Genomic DNA, 22,826 nt, shown 5'->3' with positions numbered 1-22,826 from the left:
AAGGCTCACTATAAGTTCTATGCTAGCCTCGAGACCAGGCCGGTATTTTAATCGGCCTGGATTCGAGGCTAGTTCTATGCCTGATATGTAGGGCTCAGAGGACGCCAGGGTCAATAGGGTCACGTTTAATGAAGGAATAAACATTCTTGTTCTGGGTTCTTGACCTTTGCTGCATATATTATAAAGAGGATCAAGCTATTGGTGGTGTATAAACTCAGGGGCGCGAGGGTAAACTCAGTTTTACATGTAAAGCATAGGGCCACATGGTGTTTTAATTAGTGACCTTTTGACCCTGGCATTCTTCCTCTGTGTAGGCCTGAGACTAATAGATGCGGTGGAGCATTGAGCATTATGCCAGCCTAATGGGCAAAAATATTAGCACATTAGGCAATTTTTACCAAATTTTGGTAGAAAGTATGATTTCGCACTATAATGCTAATACTGAGTATATAGGTATGGAAGGTGCTAGTAGTACTACTAGATCAGTTAACTCGCCAGTATAGTTCCTTAGAAGATTATTTAGAAGCGTCTGTAATGTTGTAGTATAATTCTCGTTGGTGATTTTTATTGAGTAAGGTTTAAGAATTAGGTACAATGCATGAGACTAGGCAAAATTTTGAGCATAATTGGGCAAGGCTTACTGATATGCCAGTATAAACCACGGCATGTAAACCATTCGTGGCTTGCGCAAAGTAATTAACAATTTATTTTTATTGGGGCGAGTCCCTTAAAAAAAGCCCCGTTTACACGATACCTAATCTGGGTCAGATTTTTGGTAGTGGGCTGCATTTGCGCAAACATTGGCTGATAGGAAGCTACAGGCTTACTCTAGAAACACCCCCCCCCCCGAACATGTACAACACCTCAGAATTAGCCCTTTGTGTTTACTCAAGCTAAACCGCTTCTGACACAATCTGAACCACCTCCAAAGGTGGGTTGGCTAATCCGGATTAGAACCCGGATAAGGGCCGTTTACACGAACACGGTTAGGTTTAATCTGGATTTCAACCCGGATTAAAGGCCTTGTGTAAATGGGGCTTATAACCGATAGCTACAGTCAATGAATGTTGTTCACAAGCATCTAGCAAGTGAAACTGAGTTAGACCACGCCCATTTTCTCTATCAGACTAGCTGTAGAATATAAGCGCCAGCTGGGCTGAATGCAATTTTTTGTGTTCTAAAAGATGCACCACTCAGAAGTGGAATTAATTTTTCTGGCGCTGTAATTACATCAATTACGGTATACATGTGTACAATTTCATGTAACATGACTAATGTAGCATTTAAATTGTTATGCTAGATCTGATTCCAATTCGTATAGATTCAAACGTTGCGAAAAAAAATGACCATCTTCATCAAACTCAATCATAATTTGCTGTATTTTTGTGTCGTTGACCAACCAGTTAGCAACCCATTTCATAGGAGAATTGGTACCCAGTGCCTTTGGGCAACTGATGGAAATGCCATCTGGATAATGAAATGAAGTATTACCTTCCCAACCCCATTTGAATTGAGATTGCTCAGGATCGGAAACCTTTTGAGGTGAGCTCTCCGGCTCCGTTGTGGTGTATGTTTCTTTCCAGTTGCCTCTAAAATCTCGCTCAGGAACTTGCTTGGTTTCTGTAGACCACTGTTGACTCGGAAAGCCTGTCAAATCTTCTCGAATGGTTGCTGTTCGCACTAGATCACCATTATTGTAAACAACGATTGCACTGAGTCGCAAACGTTCGTTTACAAATAATATCTCAGCGCAAGTCACCTCTAAATCAGGTGAGACTTTGACTGATTGGAACACACTGACAGCATGACCAGTTTCGAACACCCAGAAAACACTACCATCGTGAAAATTACCTTGGATTCCATCAGGTGCATTAGCATCGTATCTTGAGGGCCACGTTTTCTCCACAATATTGTCCGAAGAATAGAAGTACCGATTTGTTTGAAGCATCTCGGTCTGCTCGGGATTTGTCTTGAAATTCCTATGGCTCCTGTACGACTCTGTTACCTCTCCTTGAGGTGAGTACTTTGTCCAGAGCCCATGCCAATCTTTGCAGTGATAGGACAACATTCGTTTCCAGTTCTGCTCAGCCATCGACATCATCATGTACTTATAAAAAGTTACGGTGGCCGCGCCCAGAGAGTTCACGATTGACCTTCGCTAGTGGACAGAGTACGATTGACCTTCGCACGCTAGTAGAGAGAGTTGTGACCTTCGCTTCGCTAGTAGGGAGTTGACTTTCGCTAGTGGACAGTACACACATACCTAATACGATCATAGATACTATAAATTTATAGTATCTGTGGTACGATCATAGATTGAATCCGACTAGAACTCGGACTAGAAAAACATTTGCAATGTGAAAAATTGCTAGGATTGGCCAGTGGAGCCACCAAAAAGCGTGGAAACAAGAAATCAGACGAGAGCATAACTCTAATCCGTTACAACGTCATTCATATGCATGTACCGGTAGTTGTCCATGTTTTCCCGGCCAATCCATGCAATTTTTACTGGTGGGTGCATTATGACCGATCTATATATATACTTATATATAATATAATTATCCATTTTGGAATGTGTGGGCATAATTATTAGTAAAACCAGTATAATGAAAGCACCGCGGGTGCTGATGCCTCGGTGGAGGTGCCAAAGCTACATAACATAAAACTACTAATAGCTAGCTTTTATACACACATTGATTATGATGAATTTTGCTGCATGCAATCAACCGAATAGTAGGTAATGATCAACCATGATTGTAAAAACGATCGATGCAAAAAGTCAAGTCTAAAAACGATCGATGCAAAAATTCAAGTCTAAAATTAATGGCTGCAAGGCCTTGCTGACGCACGGCCTTGCAGCTCTCTGCTCACTCTTGCAGCTACAAATAGCTAGCGTTCTAGTGCAGAGCTAACAACTAAGTAGAGTAGTAACACTCAGTGAACAAGTTTTGCTACGGACTTTTCTGAAAAGGCTGCAATGGCATTCCAAGTAAGCAAAACTAGGCATAACTCGAGAACGAAGCATTAATTTGCAAATCCACGATTTAAAATAAAAGTAAACATGACTAGAAGCCTATAGAAATTCTTACTTGCACTTGATTCATCCTTGAGCAGCTGTAGCGGTCTACACACACACACACTGTCACACAGACACACAAACATACTACCGTATACCTCGCTTGTGCATGCGCACCGAGGCATAATCGTATGATTTGTGATGAATTGATGTTCCTAATACATGCAGTGTTGAGCACAGGTATACACATGCACAGTCCATCCGACATGCAGTACTGGTAATTTGAGCACAGACAGTATAGTATATAAAAAAGCAAAAAGTGTGTATCTAATACTGAGAAGAAAAGACTTGTGTACATGTATCTATTGTTATCTAGTCTCATTTGTTTTGTGGCTTACATGCAGGTACGTATACCAGGACCCCAAGAAAAAGAAGTTGATTCATGCTGTTTAACGCCAGTTAAACCATAGATAGTAGAGGCCATTTTTAAGGCAATCAGTATACCCCTTTCTTGTGAAACAATCAAAGCACATTGCAAATTATTTACCTCTTCTATAACACTCTAAATACTTTTGAGTGAAAACAAAAACATGGCGAGAGGCATTGGCAAGCGTGCGCTTGCAACACTCGTTTCATACAGTTCTAAAAATCGGTTAATGTTTACAGTCTATCTTAAAACAGTCGATCTTTTATATAAACAGCAGTCGGAGTAAATGTTATAAAAAGAGTCGACCTTTTATACGAATACGATTTAATTTCATTAATGGTAAACTGGAGAGTGTAGCCTGTAGGGCTAGGGAGGGGTTGGGCTGCACAGAGCAGGCTGGAACCAATTGACCTTAATTAGTTTACTCATTGGGTTTCTCCAGCCTGCTTTATGCAGCACCCTCGACTCCGGCTACCTCCGTTTACCCCAAATCATATTAGTAAAGATCGACTTACCACAAAACACTTAATACTCTATAATCGCACCATCCATCTCCGAATATTTTCTATTTGAACGCTAGGTCGATAACATTGGGCTGCATGGTGCGAGACTAGATATATCTGGAGGAGGGAGCTTTAGTCTGAACTTTTTTGCACACCTGGAATGGCAGAGCAGAACTGGAAGAGACTGGTTTATTATCACTGCAAAGATTGGCATGGGCTATGGACAAAGTATTCACCTCAAGGAGAAGTAACAGAGTCTTACAGGAGCCAAAGGAATTTCAAGACGACAAATTCCGAGCAGACTGAGATGTTTCAAACAAATCGGTACTTCTATTCTGAAGACAATATTGTGGAGAAAACATGGACCTCAAGATACGATGCTAGTTCACCTTATGGAATCCAAGGCAGGGATAGGGTTTTCAAGGTCTTCGAAACTGGTCATGCTGTGTACCAATCAACCAAAGCTTTCCCCGATATAGAGATGCCTTGTGCTGAAATTTTTTTTATTCACGAAAATTTGCGACTTGCTGCCATCATTGTTTACAATAGCAGTGATTTAGTGCGAATGTCAATCATTCGAGAAGATTCGACAGGCTTTCCGAGTCAACAGTGGTCTACTGAAACCAAGCAAGTTCTTAAGCGAGATTTTAGAGGCAACTGGAAAGAAACATACACCACAACGGAGCCGGAGAGCTCGCATCAAAAGGCTTCCGCGCCTGAGCAATCTCAATTCAAATGGGGTTGGGAAGGTAATACTTCATTTTATTATCCTGATGGCATTTCCATCAGTTGCCCAAAAACACTGGGTACCAATTCTCCTGTTAAATGGGTTGTTAACTGGTTGGTGAACGATACAAAAATGCAGCAAGTAATGGTTGAGTTTGATAAAGATGGTCACGGTGTTTCACGACGTCTGGATCTATACGAATTGATCTAGCATGACAATTTAGATACTGTTATATAAGTTATGTCATTGTTATCAGGAGTGCATGAATACATGCTATTGTTGTATTATTATTACTGACTGATCGAAGTATAAAACGAGTGTCACAACTATTTCAACATTTTATATACCGTATAGCGCGAACTTTTCGAGGCACACTTATATTTCATGGATTGGCCTCTAAAAGCCATTTCGTTGCACAATGTTCGCGGAATGACTGCTTACCGGAAGCCACGCCTTTAAATATTTGCATAATAGCAGGTAGCAGGTAATTCTAATTAAAGAACAATTTTCGTAGACTTAATTTTCGTGTAGAATTCTTAACCCACAAAATCAGCGAAAATTAAGCCCCTCGAAAATTTCGTGCTATAAAAATTATGGTATACGTTATTTTATGGGTATTACGGTATACATGTAAGTGTAGGTTACTTTCTAACAGTAACAGTTGTTCTTGGTGACAGTAGGTCAAACCATTAAGAACAGCTATAAAACTCAAGGTGTTTCTTTGATGACCTATGATGCTTAATAGCTATTGACGATTGTGTGTGTGTCAGCAGAAAATTATTCATAACAACATTGTACATTGAAGTATGCAAGTTCACATAATTGAATGGGTTTTTTTTAACACAGCTTGAACAACTACATGTACTGGTACGGTTAGAGACAAAGCTAGCCAGTCATAATAATAAATTATGCTAAAGTTAGAAAACACATGGAACGTATGGAATAAGCTTGTATAGCAAGCTAATGAAGTAAGCTACTGTACTTGTATATAAAAACACACGCAGTTTAAGAATCAAGTCGCTTGTAATGGCCATCTTGAGAATTGTCAGTGTCCAGGCCTCATGGTAGATCAGTAATGGAACATGGACGAGAGAGAAAGTGACGATTCCAGTAACAAGGCATTGTGGTGAGAAATATAGCATGCCACATAAATAATTATTATAAGGGATATACATAATTATACACCCAGGAAAAAACATGCCAATTAAGATTATACCAAACCTTATCAGTGAGATAACAACACCATACTACACTCACCATATTTACGACGAATCTCGTCAGTTTTGGCTTTTCTCTCTTGCCGCCTGAGAGCAAGAAACACAATATTTCAACACAAGTTTGTTGGTTCTTACATGTACATATTACTGTACAGGTAGCAGCTACATGATATAAAATAGGACTTAACATTACATGCTTGAATGGTGGCATTGTTCAGATTGATTTCAGGCATTCACTTGTGACTACATGTAAAACACTACACACGTACATGGTTTAAACACTAAGCCAGCCATGTAAAAACATGTATTGATTTGTATGCCTCGGTGCACATGCGCAAGCGAGGTATACGGTAGTGTGTTTGTGTGTGTGTCTGTGTAAACAGTCTGTCCGTCCGTGTGCGTAGACTGCTACAGCTGCTCAAGGATCAATGGAGTTCAACTAAGAGTTTCTATAGGCTTCTAGACATGTTTTCTCGAAAATAATGCTTCGTTCTCGAGTTATGCCATTGCAGCCTTTTCAGAAGAGCACGTAGAAAACTTGTCCTTAAGAGTGTTGCTACCATACTTATAGTTAGCTCTGCACTACAACGCTAGCATTGGTAGCTGCAACAGTGAAGAAAGAGCCGCAAGGCTGATGCAGCCATTAATTTTAGACTTGAACTTTTGGCATCGATTGTTTCTAACAAAAATCATAGTTGACGATTACCCACTCCTTGAGTTTCTCTGCAGCACAATTAATGCAAAAATGTTCATCATGATATAATGATGTGCTTTATGTTATGTAGCTATGTTATATAGCTTTGACACCTCCACTGAGGCATCAGCACCTGTGGTGCTATTCAGCTTTCAAGATCAGGAATTAACTACTACATGTTACAATTATACATGTACATGTAGCTACATTGTGTACCTATCAGTAGCTCTATTCCTGATTCCCTCCTTCTCTTCCACGTAACGGTGGTCCTCAATCATCCTAGCCCTATAGTAAAACATGTTTTTCATACACATTGTCTAGCCTTGATTCCAGGCCGCACTGAAGATGGGCCTGGTATCGACTGTTTGCGCATGCGCTACCTATTCCCCAGAAACTGGATAACATCATATAATGCTCAGTAAAACAATGACGTCACAACAAACGGAAGTGGATTGAAGAAAGTAGATAGAAGTTCGATTGTGAAGGTTTCTAGCCTATCTGATAGCATTTCTAATAGCTAGCCTTAGCCTGCTACGTTAACAAAAGACTCACAGCCTGCAACAGTGTGGATGACAATAGCCTATATGGACAGGCCACGCCCATCTGCTACTAACCTTGTGTAGACTCTATCAGAAAGAAATAGCTGCTGCAACCAAACGTACAGCTCTGTCTCTAGCTAGCTAGCTATATAGCTCTGTGTATGACTTTAATATTTGTATTCTTTGTCTGTATACTTATTCAGGACATTTTTCTGGTAAATTTCTGTTTAATGGGAAACTTTACGGGGAAATTGTCCAATAATTTTGCACATGCACTAGCAGTCAGTAGCAGGCCTCCTTGTTGAGGCCTTGTGAAGGAGGCTAACACATTGTCATGCTGCAAAGCTGTATGAAGATGTACATGCACGTACGTACATTACTAAGCTCCAAAAAATAAGAGAATAAATTATTTAGTAACTATGATCAGTCTAGTGTACACAAGTACTCTACTCTACATGCTCACTGGATATGACCACTGTACCCACGCAGGTTTCATGTACATGTACATGTACATACCTCTTTCTCCTCTGAGCACACCAAATGCAGCAACAACAGCAGACGCAAGTGATCATGACCACAATCAGCAAAAGCATTAGACCAATCAATACTGCAATGATCAGGGCAGTCACTGCAACACAAAAGGGAAAACGTAATGTTTAACTTGTGAGGTTCAGTAGCACAAAATTGGAAATACAGTACGATGGACCGTATATCTTCTAATTTATCAGACACTTTTAATTACCCCGGACACTATTATGCGCAATTTTCGTTGTTCTAATACAACGGACACTCCAGTGCTTTAATATTACATTTGTTCTAAATATCAGGACACTACCTTGAAAAGTTGATTTACATTCATAGACGGCAAGTAAGACTTAGAGTGCTACAGTTAGATAGCTTTGAGTAGCTAGTTTTAGATAGCTAGTGCAACTATTTAGTCGCACACTTTTCTATTAAACTTAGCTAGCTCGCATGCAGCTGCTAATTATTCCGGACACTTCGCATGCTCTATAAAAATCTGTTCCATTTATACCCGGACAATTTCCAAAATAATTATTTTTTGCTGTCCGATAAAATTAATTAGAAGATATACGGTATTGAATTTTTACATGCATGAGACTAGTTTATGAAGGCACCATGACAGACTGTATGTAGAATCCAAAAGTTTCATTTACTACTCACATGCGCAAGTGCCAACATTGTACTCCAGATTGGGACAGGGGAGGCCATTAAAGGGGAACACAGTGTTCTCAGTGAAGGGCTGACACTGCTGATTGGCTGCACAGTAAAAGCAGACAGTCTCGAGAGCCGGGTTGGTGGGACTCTATGGATGATGATAGTAGATGAAGATAAACTACACACAGTGAAGCTGTTTGATATCACACGTCATACACAACAGTGCTACAGTAGAACTTCGATTATCCGGATTATTACATGTACTTGCAACTCACAGGTTGTCTAGCACTGATACAACGTTCGCAATCAGAACCGTTGTTTCGTCCACAAAAGGTGACAGGATCAATAGACGGCATAACAGTTGCTGTAAGATAAATCATCGGTACAGTAACGCATGCAAACACACCAAATGCACATACAACTTGTACATGTAAGCTTGTACACAGGCCTTGAATGAAGGAAAGGAGGCCTGCTACTGACTGTTTGCGTATGCGCAAATTATTGGATATTTTCCCTCACAAACTACAGAAAAATATCCTGAATGAATATACAGACATAATTATACCCCTATTTTCTTTTTGATAGAGTCTATACATGTACATTTTGTAGACTTTCCCCAAGGTTTTGTATTATGTGGGTGTGGCCTGTCCATATAGGCCAGTTTCACTCCAGAGGAGGTTGGACGCGCGTCATTTACCGTCAGGTTTTATCACGTGCGCTCATAAGAATCTAATTAAAATGGCGGATTAGGCACCATTAGGCACCTCGATGCTCCACTGTTTTGTAGACTGTACAGAGACACTGCAAGTAGCCAGAAGTGGTCTAGGAGCATTCCCACCGCCCTCTCACCTTCCCTACACTGCTGAAAAGATTCCAAGATGGATCTAGACTAGTATTTAGATTTTTTGGACACTTTTCCAATTTTTGTTTAACAGGATTATGATCTATATGAGCAGAGGAGGTCAGAGCACCATTGATCTGTTTCTCTTTAGCGTTCTCTAGCTCCTACTTGCACTGATAAGCTTTTACATTCTTACCTTTGACCTCAAAGGAATTCTATAAAGGTTTATAATTATCACATGACTGAAGGCATCATGATGATGCGTGTCCAACCTCCTCTGGTTTCACTCCATCCAGATGATTGTCATCTACATTGTTAAGTGGCTGAATGCAATCAGATGAGCTAGATTTCAATCGAATTTCTATCTACAGTAGAACCTCGATTATCCGGCCCTCGATTATCCGGAACCTCGATTATCCGGCTTGGCAGTTTTCTTTTTAATCAGATTACATAATTCAGAAAATGGGCGTGTCCCTCAAATGCGCATGCGCGTTGCAGCTGTTACCATGGAGACATGCCTGCTTTTCTTTTGTGCATGCACAGACAACATGTGGCACTGCTGTTCATCAATAAAGTGGGTGGATCAAGGCGTGGTTTATCTATTCGATTATCCGGCAAATTCACTTATCCGGCCTGCTTCTGGAACGAAGGTGTCCGGATAATCGAGGTTCTACTGTACTTCCTTCCATCCACGATCCACTTTCGTTTGTTGTGACGTCATTGTTTTACTGAACATAATCATGCGTTGTTATCCTGCGTGCGTTAACCAGTATCTGGCTAATGATTAGCGCATGAGCAACCAGGCCCATCTCTGAGAGGAAGTGGGCGTGGGGTTGACGCTGATAAGCTTGTCGCTCAACAGTGACAGCTGTCACGTCAATAAACAGTACATTGTTGAGACCCACACAAAATAATGGCCAACAATAACAGCTTCTTTATGTGTCAATAGCAAAGCAATTAACACCAATAACGTCAGCCAAATACACAAATTCCTTTACAAGACAGTTGGTAGCTATAGACACCCTACCTTCATTGCCTATTCAAAAGGGCACGCTCAATGGTCATACAAGTAGACAATTAAGGTAACAGGATAGAGTGTGACTGGTTTGTGTGGGAGGGTGGGAAATATTATCCCTTGATCTTAGTAATTACAATAATTATATTATATTATACTGCACACCAGAGGAAGTACGACAACATCACGTGTGTGGACAATGGAATAACAATAGTGGATCATTTCTGGGTCATAAATTGCACAAGAGGCATACAAGGACTTAAGTACCATAAGAGTGACTATGATTGGTTTAGCTAGTCCTATTACGAAGAGCCTTAACCCAACAAAAAAGATAAACAAAAGGGATCGAGTTTCCATTAACATTTACAGTGATTACGCTATCTCCATGATACTTAACCACGCCCTTCATACCTTTAAACGTACACCGTAACTACTTGTTTGTTTCAACCAAAATGATTTTAGTGCATAGGCGTATAGGTGTGTAGCTACATCAAACTGTGCCTAAAGTGGCATGTACGTACATGACTGTAGTTACCACCAGAAACATGAACATGTACATATACACTACTATCCACTTTACAATGCATAATTATTGTAGGGAGTATGTACTTCGACAGTATACACATCGCCACAGTAGAGACAAATCATTATTTTAATTAAAGAGAACTCGTAGCTAGTTTTATTATAGTGACTCACTGCTCTGAGCAAACGCTCCCACAGCTAAGCAAGCGAGTACAGCGATCTTGACACACCACATTTTGTCAGCCGAGAGTCTAGTCTAGTCCACACTGTCTACGTCTAGGGCACCGCGGTAAGGTGACGGTTGTCTTATGAACTAACTTCACAGGATCAAGTTGGAAAGAAACAAACTTCAATGACATCATAGATATAGGGCATGTGACTGCTCACACCCAGATATGCGCATCAAATGGGAAATTGGTCACCCACGTGTGCATGATAACAATACAAATTCTATAAACTCTGTGTATGCTTCTACCGAGTAGTAAACAGAGCTGAGAGATTGTTACTTCACCGTGTCTACCATGGAGTATTATGAAGTATTTCACAACATTGAGGAGAATGAAGAGGTAACTTTTGTCTTTTGTAGTGTACCCTATACTGATATAATTACAGTGCCAGAAAAAATTAATTCCACTTCTAAGTGGTGCATCTTTTAGAACCCCCAAAATGGTGTACAGCCCAGCTAGCGCCTAAATTATAGTGGTGCATATAGAGTATAGACATTTTAGAGAAAATGAGCGTGGTCTAGCTCAGTTTCTTGCTAGCTGAGCTGCATCGTTGAGAGCTACCGTCTTTCTCTTCTAATTACAGTGCCACTCTATAAATAGAAGCGCCAAGTGCCAAGTTCACGAAATAATTATTTTACTCCAATTGAGCGCCAAGGCTGAATTATTTTTACTGGCGCTTAAGTAATAGTTATAACGCGGCCTTTAATAGAGGCTCTACATGTACATAAAAACTTATCTATTATAGCGTCGTGGAAACAGCTACTAGTACTCTACACAGTGGTGTAGGAGCAGGGGGGGGGGCAGCCCAGGCAAATGCCTGACCAATATTTCTAGCTTGTCTTTATAGATGTAGTCTACCAGTAGTCTCTTGTCTACGTTTAGCTAAATTCTATGATTCTGCTTTTATAGTAGCTACTACAAAAACTGGCACTATTTAGAATCTGATGACATCACAATCTATGATTGAGTTCAAAGTTCATAGTAATAACAAGGGCGTCTTCGCCCCCTTTTTTGCCTGACCAATGCAAAATTGCTTTCTACGCCTCTGCTACATTCTATTGCTAAGCACCAAACTGGTTTTATTTGTGCGCCACTGGAAAATCATAATTTATTTTTAGTGGCGCTGTAATTAGAAGAAAGACAAGATTCGTGAACAACATTCAGTGACTATGGGCTAGACAACTATTCAGACGTGTGAAGGAAATCAAAGATATAGCCAGAAAAAAATAATTACAGCAACGGTAAGCGCTTTTTTTAGACCCTCAACAATTAATACTGATGTTGACGTGGCGCTTAAAATTATGGTGGTGCTGTAATTATACATCAATTACGGGAAATTTTTATCGTGTGTCACTGACTTGTACTATACTATGTGAACACACAGATAAAAAAGTACAAGCAAGATCTTACCAAACAGGTAGATTTTGTGTTATTTCTGAACTCTCATGGACTGGTTTTAAATCAAGCCATCGTAATGTTCTGCTGCGTTCATTTTTCAGGTAGAGAAGCTTGTAGTTGAAGTCTTTCCTAGACAGATGGTGGAACTCGGCCAGCTCTTAGAGGTTCGGTTTGCTCATTAGAATTATTTGTTTCTCTGTGCACTGCATGTACATGCAAGGCAGATGTTAGGGAGATCTTATAAATAGATGTCATCATGTACATGCATGCACCATTATAATTGGTTCTCTATTTCCCATTAGACTGAGAGGTTCAATGTGACTGATCTGTCAGTCTTCCATTCTGATCTGAGAATACCCTCACCTGCTGACATCAACGGATCACCACCAGATAATGTGAGTACCCTGTGCATAATGTACGAATAGTACGAGGAAGTTCTTCCTAACAATAATGAAAGCTAGTGCTTTGGTGGAAAGCTGCCCATAATCATAAAGCTACATGTAAGCACATAATAATGCAATACAAGAATGTTGCAAAATAGTGGGAAATGGTCGACCATGATCGTTACCAAAAGTTTAAAGTCCATAATTATTGGCCTGCTGCGCAGGATCTCCTGAAACAGTGCAGCTTGATCTCCTCCCTTATTCTTGCAGCTACCTATAGCTAGCGTTCTAGTGCAGCTAACTTCTAAGTAAAATAGCTAAAATTTGCTATGCTCAAATCTAAAAGACTGCAATCGCCTTAAAAGTGAGCAAAACTAACCATAACTTAAGATGAAGCTTTATTATTTACGAGTCAAAAATCCAAAAGAAAACGTGGCTAGAAGCCTATAAAAGCTGTCACCTGCACCTACATTAGTTTACCTGTCGCGCAGATAGAGCAGGCTATACAAACACACTACCGTATATCTTGCTTGCGCTCTAAAGATTATAAATAACAATCATCATTCATGCACGTACTATCTGTTATTTCGTTGCTTTCTCTCTCACAGGATATTATTTATCTACTCATCCTTTTGCAAAATACATTGCTAGTAATCTTAATGTAGTTTGGTCATGTGTATGTTGTGCAGCCGCCAGCGAAAAGAAAACGAACAGTCTCAGACACCTTGAATGATACTGCAACACCAGTAGGTAAGTTTAAACAGGGTGTCACACAGGATTTTGAAGTAGAGGGGGGAAGTAAAGGCACACGCAGGGGTAGAATGGCTAGTGTTGAAAACAAAGAAGTTTAGATCCAGAAATTTTGAAAGGGAGGGTCTAAAAGTCATACATAAAATAATGTCAACTGTTTTTTTTTTAGAGACCCTGACAATTATTGCCGGCCCAGAGAATTTCCTGTAAAAATGTGTTAATTAAGTGGTCTTGGGTGTATTCTGGTGAATTTTGAGGTTTTCTAGGCATTCTCTCATACGACTAGTACCTGAATGCTAATTTTAGGGGGGGGGGGGTTGTAGCCAGAGGGAAGATATCCCCCTTTCCCCCTGTATGACACCCTGAGTTATGCTATACAGTATAATATATACACGTGTCACTATGTAGTCTAATGCATGGTGGTACATATAAATGTATTGCATTTCTTGTTAAATGTTTATAGTAATCAAACTGCACGCCTTCATATTCAATGTTTTTGTTTATTTTGTGTCTCATTCTCAGGAACCAAGCAAGCACCTCTATTCAAAGGGTATGTCCCTTCCAATCCAGTGAGTTCTAATATAGATTTCCCATAAATTTGCATTTTCTGGAAACTGATTAAAAACTGCATAATTATCCTTCTGCTTCACATCACCAGTTTGTGTATACACAACTTTGTTCTATCATAGTAGTACCGTTTCGTACTTGAAATAGTATTGTCAGAATTTTTATGTAGAAACTTGTGGAGATTGTCGACTGCCTGAAGCCGAAAATTATTGATACGATGAACAGATGCAACACAGTGAGTGTTGAATCCCCATGCACATGTTAGATGCATGACTGCATGTGCAAATGCATTAAATTTTGTTGAGATTCTTGCTGTACATGTAGCTGTTTATTTTCACATTCAGATTAAAGTATGGATTCAATTGAGAATACCTAAAATCGAGGATGGCAACAACTTTGGTGTTAGTATTCAGGTTAGCACAGCACCACCACAATCCAGAACGTGTGTTCAATAGCAATTGTTTGAACTCCGGTAATTGAGTCCATTTACATGTAGATTAAACTTATAAGAGATGACTGCACGGGACTACTAAAAGCCAATACACAACTAAGTTAGCATCTATCGTGAAGAAGGAGGAGTGATGGCTCATCTTTGTACTCTATACACTGTATTTGCTTTTCTAAATGTCGCTGCTATATACGTCCCTATAAAACAATTATGCATTATACATAATTATCTATACTATTCTTGCAGGAGGACATCCTTGCTGAAGTTAGTAAGGCAGAAGCAGATTCAGCCAAGTTCATGGAACAGATTTCTAGGTAAAGCCACATTGTCTTGAAAAGTATGTTTACTTGTATATACACTAGCTAGCATTATAGCATATTTTTTATTTACTGTTAACAGTACGCTCTGCACATTGATACATGCAATCCCATGCATGCATTTGCTCATTGTATATGCATTTCAGATACTTCAGTGTTAGAGCAAAACTTGTCTCAAAAGCTGCCAAGTACCCACATTTGGTGAGTCACTAAAAAAACTAAAAGTGCTGTTGTATTGAGAGGAATAAGAGTACTGCATAATAATTATATTATGTTTTTCTGTTGAATGTTGACAAACATACATTGCTCGATTAAATGAAACAAAACAAAACTTACGCTTTTACCGTATTCTGTAAGATGTGAGAAAAATTAATGGATATACAGTAGACTCTCGCTATTCCGGCTCTCTGAAGTACGGCCACCTCGATATACCGGCCATTTGGTTTGGCACGGAATGCTACCTCTATGTTTACTGCACAAAACTCACCCTGAAGTACGGCCACTCGCTATTCCGTTTACCGGCCAGTGCTGGCTGTCCCAAATAACGTTTTCAATGTAATTTTATATGTGTATTACGGCCGGATATGATGTTTTGGGTGTGGTTTAGTAAATAAAATTGGATTACACTTAAATAGAGAGCACACTTAAATAGAGAGCAGAATGATTCATTATCTTTCATTATCCTCGAGACAAGAACTGCAAATCAGTGATTAGATTCGAGGTAAGGTCGTTTTTAAGCCGCGGCTAATTATCTGAAGTACGGCCACCTCGCTATTCCGGCCAAGCTGCATGGTCCCAAGGGTGGCCGGATTAACGAGAGTCTACTGTACATGTAGCATATAATCGATGGCTATTTGCCACCAGCCAGCAGGAGAGACGAATTAGCAAGCTACCAGGCTCAACAGGTGGCTGGCAGCCAGCAGCTTTCAACCTAAAACAGTGGCCAAATTATATACACATAAGCTCTGTAATTATTTGCATGCCCTCAATTAATGTTTAAGTATTATCTCTACTGTACACATATTTTTCTTGTGTACTTCTAATTTGTACGTGCATGTGGTTGCTACTGTAGGATGACTATCGTCGAGGGATCAATGAGTACGACGAGAAAGTGTTCCTAAGTTTCAAGATAATGTTGATGGAATTGAGGAACATTTATGTAAGTTATAATTCTCTCTGCATTACCATACAAGATCGTCGTACTTAATTGTATGCAGGCAATCTTAGCTGCATGCTATTAATTATCTACAAAGCTTCATGCATATACACTGATCTGTGTATAATTTTAGGTATATATATATGTACTGGCATGGGAACACATGTACGTGTAAGGTCAGCAATAATCATTTATACTATCAGGAGCAGATGAGGGAAATAAAATATAATTATGTTGCTATTATATATAATTATTATACTAGCCGCCCTTAAATTGGTACAGGCTATTCTCTATGATGTCATAATCAAGAACTTTGAAAAGATCAAGCAGCCACGCAGCTCCCACGCCAACTCTCTCTACTGAGGCATGAAACTGTTCCTTAGATTGCACTATAAGTCTTAGTTTTCGCATGACATCATTATTGCTTAATGCATCAGCTATCATTGAAAAGCTAATTATACAGAGGGAATGGTATAATAATATTATAGAATAACAGAATGGTACATGTATGAATACTAAGTTAGTGCACAGACGATGATTTCAGTCCATTCTAGCTTTCAGATCCCTTGTTGTTACTTTGTCTTTCTCTCTGTGTGTCAAACAAGAATGCACGTGTACGCACGCTATATATTAACAATCATGCTTTTACGTTACATAATTATACGCACATAATAATTATATATAGTGGAATGTCAAAAAGGAGTATCACAATTACAGTTATAAACACTTATCTTACTTTACAGTCTTGTATATTTATTTACATGTACGATTGACCTGTGAATACTCAATGCGTTGAAATGCAGATTGTACCATATAGCGTGAAATTTTCGAGACCTTATATTGCGTGGAATTGCCTCTAATTGCATAATGTTTGTGGATTGACTGCTTACCAGAGGCCATGCCTTTAATTTCTACACGTTATAGCAAAAGAACAATTTTCTAACCTACGAAAACAGCGAAAATTAAGCCCTCGAAAATTTCGGGGTATATGGTATGTTTGTAACATTCCAGCATTGACTATTAGTCACAAATGTGCACAGTACTTTGCAGCTTCAACACAATGCTAGTCTCGATTCCAGGTAGGCCTGTACCAAATATTCCGCGATCTTTTTTAGAATTTGAATAGGTACTGTGAAAATAGCTATAGTTTAATGAGTTGCACATACGTAGTAAGCTCAGAACACGCCCACGTTCACATGGCAGAAAATCCAATGTTGAAAATTATCTTTTGTGCTAAGGTGTGTTATTTCGCTGCTGAAATTGACTTAATTTTTTGGGTGCTACAGTAGACTCTCGCTATTCCGGCTCCCTGAAGTACGGCCACTCGCTATTCCGTTTACCGGCCAGTGCTGGCTGTCCCAAACAAGGTTTTCAATGTAATTTTATACGTAATTACGGCCGGATATGACGTTTTGGGTGTGGTTTAGCAAAAATAGAGAACAGAATGATTCATTATCCTACATATCCTCGAGACAAGAACCGCAAAAGTAGTCATTAGATTCAAGGTAAGGTCGTTTTTAAGCCGCGGCTAATTCCTGAGCTACAGCCACCTTGCTATTTCGGCCAAGCTGCATGGTCCCAAGGGTGACCGGATTAACGAGAGTCTACTGTATATTATTTATGTAAGCTTTACTTCGCTGCTGTGTACATAGTAATTTATGATTACTAGGTGTCATCAATTTGAATAACAGACTGATGAAGTGAGAATAAATAATAGGTGAAAAAATTTGAACATTTGGCACAGACCACAAGAGCTGGAAGGCTCAGAAACATACATACATGTAGACTGCTTGCACGTACTTCATGTACAACTCACATAATATGGACAACTGCCCCCCATCCACTTAGTGCGTCCCTGTCTACTGCATTGAGGAGAGACTGGGAGATGGTCTCAAACAAGTCATCAGGCTCCTGGTAGATGGAGAAAGCTTATACGTAACATGTACGAAAAACATGTATACATACGTGTATATATAACACGTACAGCATACAATTGGAAAATGCGTACACAGTACATGTGGTATTTCAATGCCACACAGACAGAATGGTGCTCAAAAATTCAATTTTTGAAGTACATGCATGTATAGGGCTTTCGGGAGCAATGTTTGACTTGCCAGTATCTTTAGTTTGAATCAACCAATTTTAAAACTAGAAGATGCATTATATACATGTGCACCTATTAGGTTATAATACTTAAATCAAAGGATGCTGACTATAATTATAATAGCCAAAATCTATTGTGATAAAAAAAACTATTACATGGATAGGAGTGCCACAAGCAGTTTATTGGTTCGTAAATAAAAGCAATATTTTGAATTTTTGTATGGAGGGTGGGCTCAGGTCTCAAAAGGTCCCATTATATTGGCACTGCATAGATCTCAGAGCTCAAAAGGCTATTGGTATTGAAGCGAGTCGCAAGAGATAAAACGTTAATTGCAACTAACTGGCAGGGTACTCACCAGGTCTGGGTTCCACAGTGACTCACACATACCATACAGCTGCTCAGTGCACGTCCCTCCCACCACAAAGTCTTTGGTCTCCATGGGACAACCAATCAGATCCATTGTAGCTATGTACGGCTCGTTTGTGAGAGGGTCCAGACCAGCCACTATTGGCTCCACAAAGTAAGGCCCAAACCTGTATAGAGAAAATGTGCAAAAGTACATGTACAGTTATTAAATGCGCTCATAATAGTTTAGCTGTACATGTATGCAATGCAGGGTTTCATTCATACAGAGGGGTGGGAGCCCTGGGATTTCCCCCTGGAAACATGAAAAATTAATGGTGTCATACCAAATTGTACAAATGGTACAGTTCAAAAGTTCAGACAGCTAGGAGATTATAATTATATATCAGATACACAAAATGCATATATTTTTATGATATCCTTTAAAATTTTACCTTACAACATAAGCAGTGCATGTACATAGTGGGACCATAGGCTCTGTACACACACTAGAGGTCAATTTTAGTAGCTGCTTAAATTTTTTTTCAGGCGAGGTGAAGGCAGTAAGAACTATACTAACAGTTTTAAGCACAAAAACCTCCAAATTGCACCTTAGACAATCGTTCTGCCAAATTTTATCCGGGGCCCCCCCCGGACCCCCAAATTTTCAACGGTCGTCATTTCCCCCCTGGCTAAAAATCCTGTATTAAAAACCAACCAAAAATGAAAGCACCGCAGGTGCTGATGCCTCGGTGGAGATGCCAAAGCTACATAACATAAAGCTATTAGTAACTGCAAAGAGTGGGTAATGATCGACCATGATTATTGTTAAAAACGATCGATGCCAAAAGTTCAAGTCTAAAATTAATGGCTGCCATCTGCAGAGCCTTGCAGCTCTTTTCTCACTCTTGCAGCTACCAATAGCTAGCGTTCTAGTGCAGAGCTAACTACTAAGTAGAGTAGTAACACTCGGTAAGCAAGTTTGGCTACGTGCTCTTCTGAAAAGGCTGCAATGGCATTCCAAGTAAGCAAAACTAGGCATAACTCGAGAACGAAGCATTATTTGCAAATCCACGAATTAAAATCCAAGAAAACATGACTAGAAGCTTATAGAAACTCTTACTTGCACTTGATTCATCCTTGAGCAGCTGTAGCAGTCTACACACACAGACAGACAGACAGACAGACACACACACACACATACTACCGTATACCTCGCTTGCGCATGCGCACCGAGGCATAACTATTAGGTGCGTGCACAGAGTATAGTTGGTCTCGCCTGACAATTACATGTAGAACTCTATGAACGCTCGGAATAAATCCACCAGTACAACATGAACATAAAAGCCTACATTGTACAAAACTAACCGTCTGGTATAAAGTGTGTTGGAGACCATGTGCATGAAGGTCCTTGGTTTCATCTGACGATTCTCCCTCAACTGGTACATGTTCAGGCTGAACTTCAATTTGTTTGCCCTGAGAAAAACATGGTAGCAAAAGTATACATCAATGTTGGGAAAGTACAAATTGTGTACATGCACAACACATAAATAATAATGGGTACTAGTCAAAACTGATGGAGTTGAGGTACATGTACATGTATTACTAAACAAACTAGAGCACTAAAGTGCAAACCCTCGGCTGGTGACATGATTAAAAAGAAACCAGAAATATAATGCAGTGAATATAGTGATGTTGTTATCATGTATGACTTGCACAGCAACTCAGGAGCAATAAAACTAAACCAGACTGGAGGCATGCTGAAACATTTGAGAACAGGTAGTGGTACTATAGATATATGCACTGTGGATTAGGATCACAGTAAAGAAGCCTGGAGTCTCAGAGAAGTATGGCTCCAGGTTCTGCATGGAGTAGGATCCCAGTCAGCAGCAGGCGCTATAATTCAAGCTTCTACTTTAGTGACCCTGTTCCATTGTTCCTGGTATATACAGCTTTCTACTTTAGTGACCCTGTTCCATCGTTTTTGGTTCTGAAAAGTATATACAGATTTCAAATGCGAGATTCTTTCGATGCCAAATTATGAAAACACCTGTAAGTCGCAAACGAAAGACTTGCAAGAGAGAGAGCTTGATTATATGACTATACTATTGTATAGTCATATAATCATGCTCTCTCTCTTGCACAAACGATTGTCTCTCTCTCGATTGTCTCTCTCTTGCAAGTTCTCCTTGGATTGAAGAGAAGGCCTGCTACTGACTGCTTGCGCATGCGCAAATTATTCCCGTAAAATTTCCCATAAAACAGAATTTTTAATATTCATGATATCAGTGTACATGCACGTACACAGAGCTATACAGCTACATGTAGCTAGCTAGAGACACTAATCTAGCAGCAATTCACTCTGCAGCTTTTCTTTCTTGCTAGTGTCAGCTTTCACTCTGTTCAAATAATGGGTCCTCCACACTATGAGTCTTTTGTTAGCATAGCTAAGGCCAGGCAGCTATCAACATGCTATCAGATAGGGCTAGAAACATTCAATACCGTATAGCGGGTAATTTTCGTGGGGTAAAATATTCGTTATTTTCGTGAGCAAGCTGACCTCCACGAAATGTTAACGTAGGCGTGGCTTATCGGAACGTAGGAATGCCGTGCAGCCACGAGACTAAACGAAATTTTTTACTCACAAAAACCACCTTTTCTCGAGTTGAACGAATTTTTTACCCCACGAAACTTACCCGCTATATGGTAGAACAACTGTACGTACAATGGAGTGAGTAGTCTCAATCCCAGGCCGCACTACATGATGTTTGGCTTATTAGGTGACTCATACGACACAACAATTAATCATGTTCAGAGACTTGATGACACTCGATCGAACTACATCGGTAACAGTTGCAGTGAGGCAAACATAATAGGGACACCAAACGGAACAGGCTAGTTTTGATGTCTCCTTCATTGGCGAGGTACTTCTTGGTAACCCCTGAGTTACAACTAAGAATAGCAGCAGAAACACCACGACTCTGGAGACAGGAGACCTGACCAACCATCAAGACACAAGGTGGGACACCACTACTCAGCTTCAGGAATCCTATCACGTTTGCGGTTAATAAAACCGGTAGAAGCTTGTAACAAAGTCAAAGGACTGTACGGAACCACACACATTTCCTTGACCCTCTGTCTGTCTCCATTGCTATTATCGAACTGACAACGATAATCATAAGGGAATAGTTCCTTACTGTTATGCATACGTGTACTTCGCCATAACACGTCATTATCTGATAACAGAAAAATGGCCCTTTGGGATCGCGTTCTGGCAAGGATCGTGGGTAATAGATTACCCAGAAGACGTTGGACACGACGATCACATGCACCACTTTTTGAGATGCATGCGCTAACCTCACCCCAGTATCTGGGGGCTTTGGATAACAACGTTTATGGTCAGTAAAAACAAGGACATGTACATTTTGTAGTAACTGATTTAATAAAGGCATCACTCTAAACATAGCCCCAGAACTGACAGTCTAGGCTCTAACTCGTCAAAATGTGTCTCGAAGCTGTTGATCTTTGTAATTTGAATGTGGCCACCACTCTAAAATAAAGCGCCATATAAAGCTCATAATTTGTTCACCAAAGAACTTTTTTTTTTTGGAGCCTTTATACAAAATAATTACACAGTGCCTGTGGTGGCATTCTCACTTACACTGTCTGTACATCAGTAGCCAGGCCTGGCAGCCCAACAAATAGTTTGTCGTTCATCTGAAAGATCTTCTTGAAGTTGAAGGACACAGTTTGAGCTTGTACACCGAGCCTCTTGTCCGCTGCTATGGCAACGCAATCCTTTCCTATCATGGCCACTATGGCCGCCCCATTGTACTCCATGATAGACTGCAAGGGGTGTACAATAATAATCATGGTATAGAGCCCCAAAAATAATTTTTCATTTTCCAGTGACACAGCTTGAAAAAACTATAATTCCTGTTTGTTGAGGGTAAAGTAATAGATAAGCTGTTCCACGAGGAATACAAAATGTACGTTTAGCCTTGATTTCAGGCCGTGGTAATACTTGGTGTTGACTGAAGCACTTCTGTAACAGGGTGCAGGCGGCACTGTATAAAGACAGTAGACCTTTCTTCTTATTAGACGGAGAAAAACTATTTATTGTGTACTTCGAGTTGCATGCTTTTAATGTCTTCCATTCAATTTTCTAATAAATCTATGCATGCAGGGATGAATGACACTATAACAAAGAACTGGTAACTCCTGGTAACTCTTTTTTATGCATACCAAAAATACTTCTACACACTTACCATTATGGAATTTTCTTAGGCTACAAAATGTGCCACTAATGAGCTGAAAACCTGTTCAGATGCTTGCTCTGGCTGCACTGTATGTACTGGTGGCTGAAAATGTACAGTTGCAAATTTCTCTATACACGCAGCATGCTTTTCGTTCAATTAGATCTACATGTAGGGGCCTAAGAACAATTAATAGAAACT

General features: G+C 39.9%; 3 protein-coding genes across 5 annotated transcripts; 1 reads left to right on the top strand and 2 right to left on the bottom strand.

The window, feature by feature from the left end:
* Nucleotides 1-5,486: 5,486 nt before the first annotated feature.
* On the bottom strand, nucleotides 5,487-11,030 carry LOC135348085 (uncharacterized). Of its 2 annotated transcripts, none has more exons than XM_064546254.1 (7): nucleotides 10,852-11,030; nucleotides 8,575-8,663; nucleotides 8,306-8,447; nucleotides 7,640-7,751; nucleotides 6,801-6,869; nucleotides 5,931-5,977; nucleotides 5,487-5,731 (listed from the first exon to the last, which is right to left on the bottom strand). In XM_064546254.1, the coding sequence occupies exons 1-7, from the start codon at nucleotides 10,910-10,912 to the stop codon at nucleotides 5,679-5,681; spliced, it is 573 nt and encodes a 190-aa protein (XP_064402324.1). In that variant the 5' UTR covers nucleotides 10,913-11,030; the 3' UTR covers nucleotides 5,487-5,678. The 2 variants fall into 2 exon arrangements, with proteins under 2 accessions (XP_064402324.1, XP_064402325.1); XM_064546255.1 differs by having other exon boundaries at nucleotides 5,487-5,745; nucleotides 5,933-5,977.
* A 49-nt stretch (nucleotides 11,031-11,079) lies between these two features.
* LOC135348080 (proteasome activator complex subunit 3-like) lies at nucleotides 11,080-16,373 on the top strand. Of its 2 annotated transcripts, XM_064546246.1 has the most exons (12): nucleotides 11,080-11,243; nucleotides 12,289-12,321; nucleotides 12,404-12,466; nucleotides 12,605-12,697; nucleotides 13,375-13,435; nucleotides 13,958-14,004; nucleotides 14,172-14,237; nucleotides 14,347-14,415; nucleotides 14,697-14,764; nucleotides 14,914-14,968; nucleotides 15,840-15,926; nucleotides 16,206-16,373. In XM_064546246.1, the coding sequence occupies exons 1-12, from the start codon at nucleotides 11,199-11,201 to the stop codon at nucleotides 16,284-16,286; spliced, it is 768 nt and encodes a 255-aa protein (XP_064402316.1). In that variant the 5' UTR covers nucleotides 11,080-11,198; the 3' UTR covers nucleotides 16,287-16,373. The 2 variants fall into 2 exon arrangements, with proteins under 2 accessions (XP_064402316.1, XP_064402317.1); XM_064546247.1 differs by lacking the exon at nucleotides 12,289-12,321 and having other exon boundaries at nucleotides 11,082-11,243.
* LOC135348084 (proteasome subunit beta type-3-like) lies at nucleotides 16,362-22,779 on the bottom strand. The gene is made up of 6 exons (XM_064546253.1): nucleotides 22,638-22,779; nucleotides 22,031-22,215; nucleotides 19,738-19,845; nucleotides 18,383-18,560; nucleotides 17,740-17,834; nucleotides 16,362-16,512 (listed from the first exon to the last, which is right to left on the bottom strand). Exons 1-6 carry the CDS (start codon nucleotides 22,638-22,640, stop codon nucleotides 16,464-16,466), a joined length of 618 nt encoding a protein of 205 aa, XP_064402323.1. The 5' UTR covers nucleotides 22,641-22,779; the 3' UTR covers nucleotides 16,362-16,463.
* Nucleotides 22,780-22,826: the final 47 nt, after the last annotated feature.

Source organism: Halichondria panicea, chromosome 14, assembly GCF_963675165.1.
Source record: "Halichondria panicea chromosome 14, odHalPani1.1, whole genome shotgun sequence".
NCBI classification, from domain to species: domain Eukaryota; kingdom Metazoa; phylum Porifera; class Demospongiae; order Suberitida; family Halichondriidae; genus Halichondria; species Halichondria panicea.
The sequence above is the reverse complement of the archived record's forward strand: the minus strand, read 5'-3'. Positions and strand labels throughout refer to the sequence as shown.

Coding starts and splice junctions, on each gene's coding strand:
- LOC135348085 (XM_064546254.1), bottom strand. CDS start 10,912: ATGTGGTGTGTCAAGATCGCTGTACTCGCTTGCTTAGCTGTGGGAGCG. Junction 8,664..10,851: donor GGGAGCGTTTGCTCAGAGCA/GTGAGTCACTAT, acceptor TTTATCTTACAG/CAACTGTTATGCCGTCTATT. Junction 5,978..6,800: donor AGGAATAGAGCTACTGATAG/GTACACAATGTA, acceptor TCTTGCTCTCAG/GCGGCAAGAGAGAAAAGCCA.
- LOC135348080 (XM_064546246.1), top strand. CDS start 11,199: ATGGAGTATTATGAAGTATTTCACAACATTGAGGAGAATGAAGAG. Junction 11,244..12,288: donor ACATTGAGGAGAATGAAGAG/GTAACTTTTGTC, acceptor GTGAACACACAG/ATAAAAAAGTACAAGCAAGA. Junction 14,005..14,171: donor GGTATGTCCCTTCCAATCCA/GTGAGTTCTAAT, acceptor ATTTTTATGTAG/AAACTTGTGGAGATTGTCGA.
- LOC135348084 (XM_064546253.1), bottom strand. Junction 18,561..19,737: donor AACACACTTTATACCAGACG/GTTAGTTTTGTA, acceptor TTCTCTATACAG/GTTTGGGCCTTACTTTGTGG. Junction 17,835..18,382: donor CACTGTGGAACCCAGACCTG/GTGAGTACCCTG, acceptor TCCATCTACCAG/GAGCCTGATGACTTGTTTGA.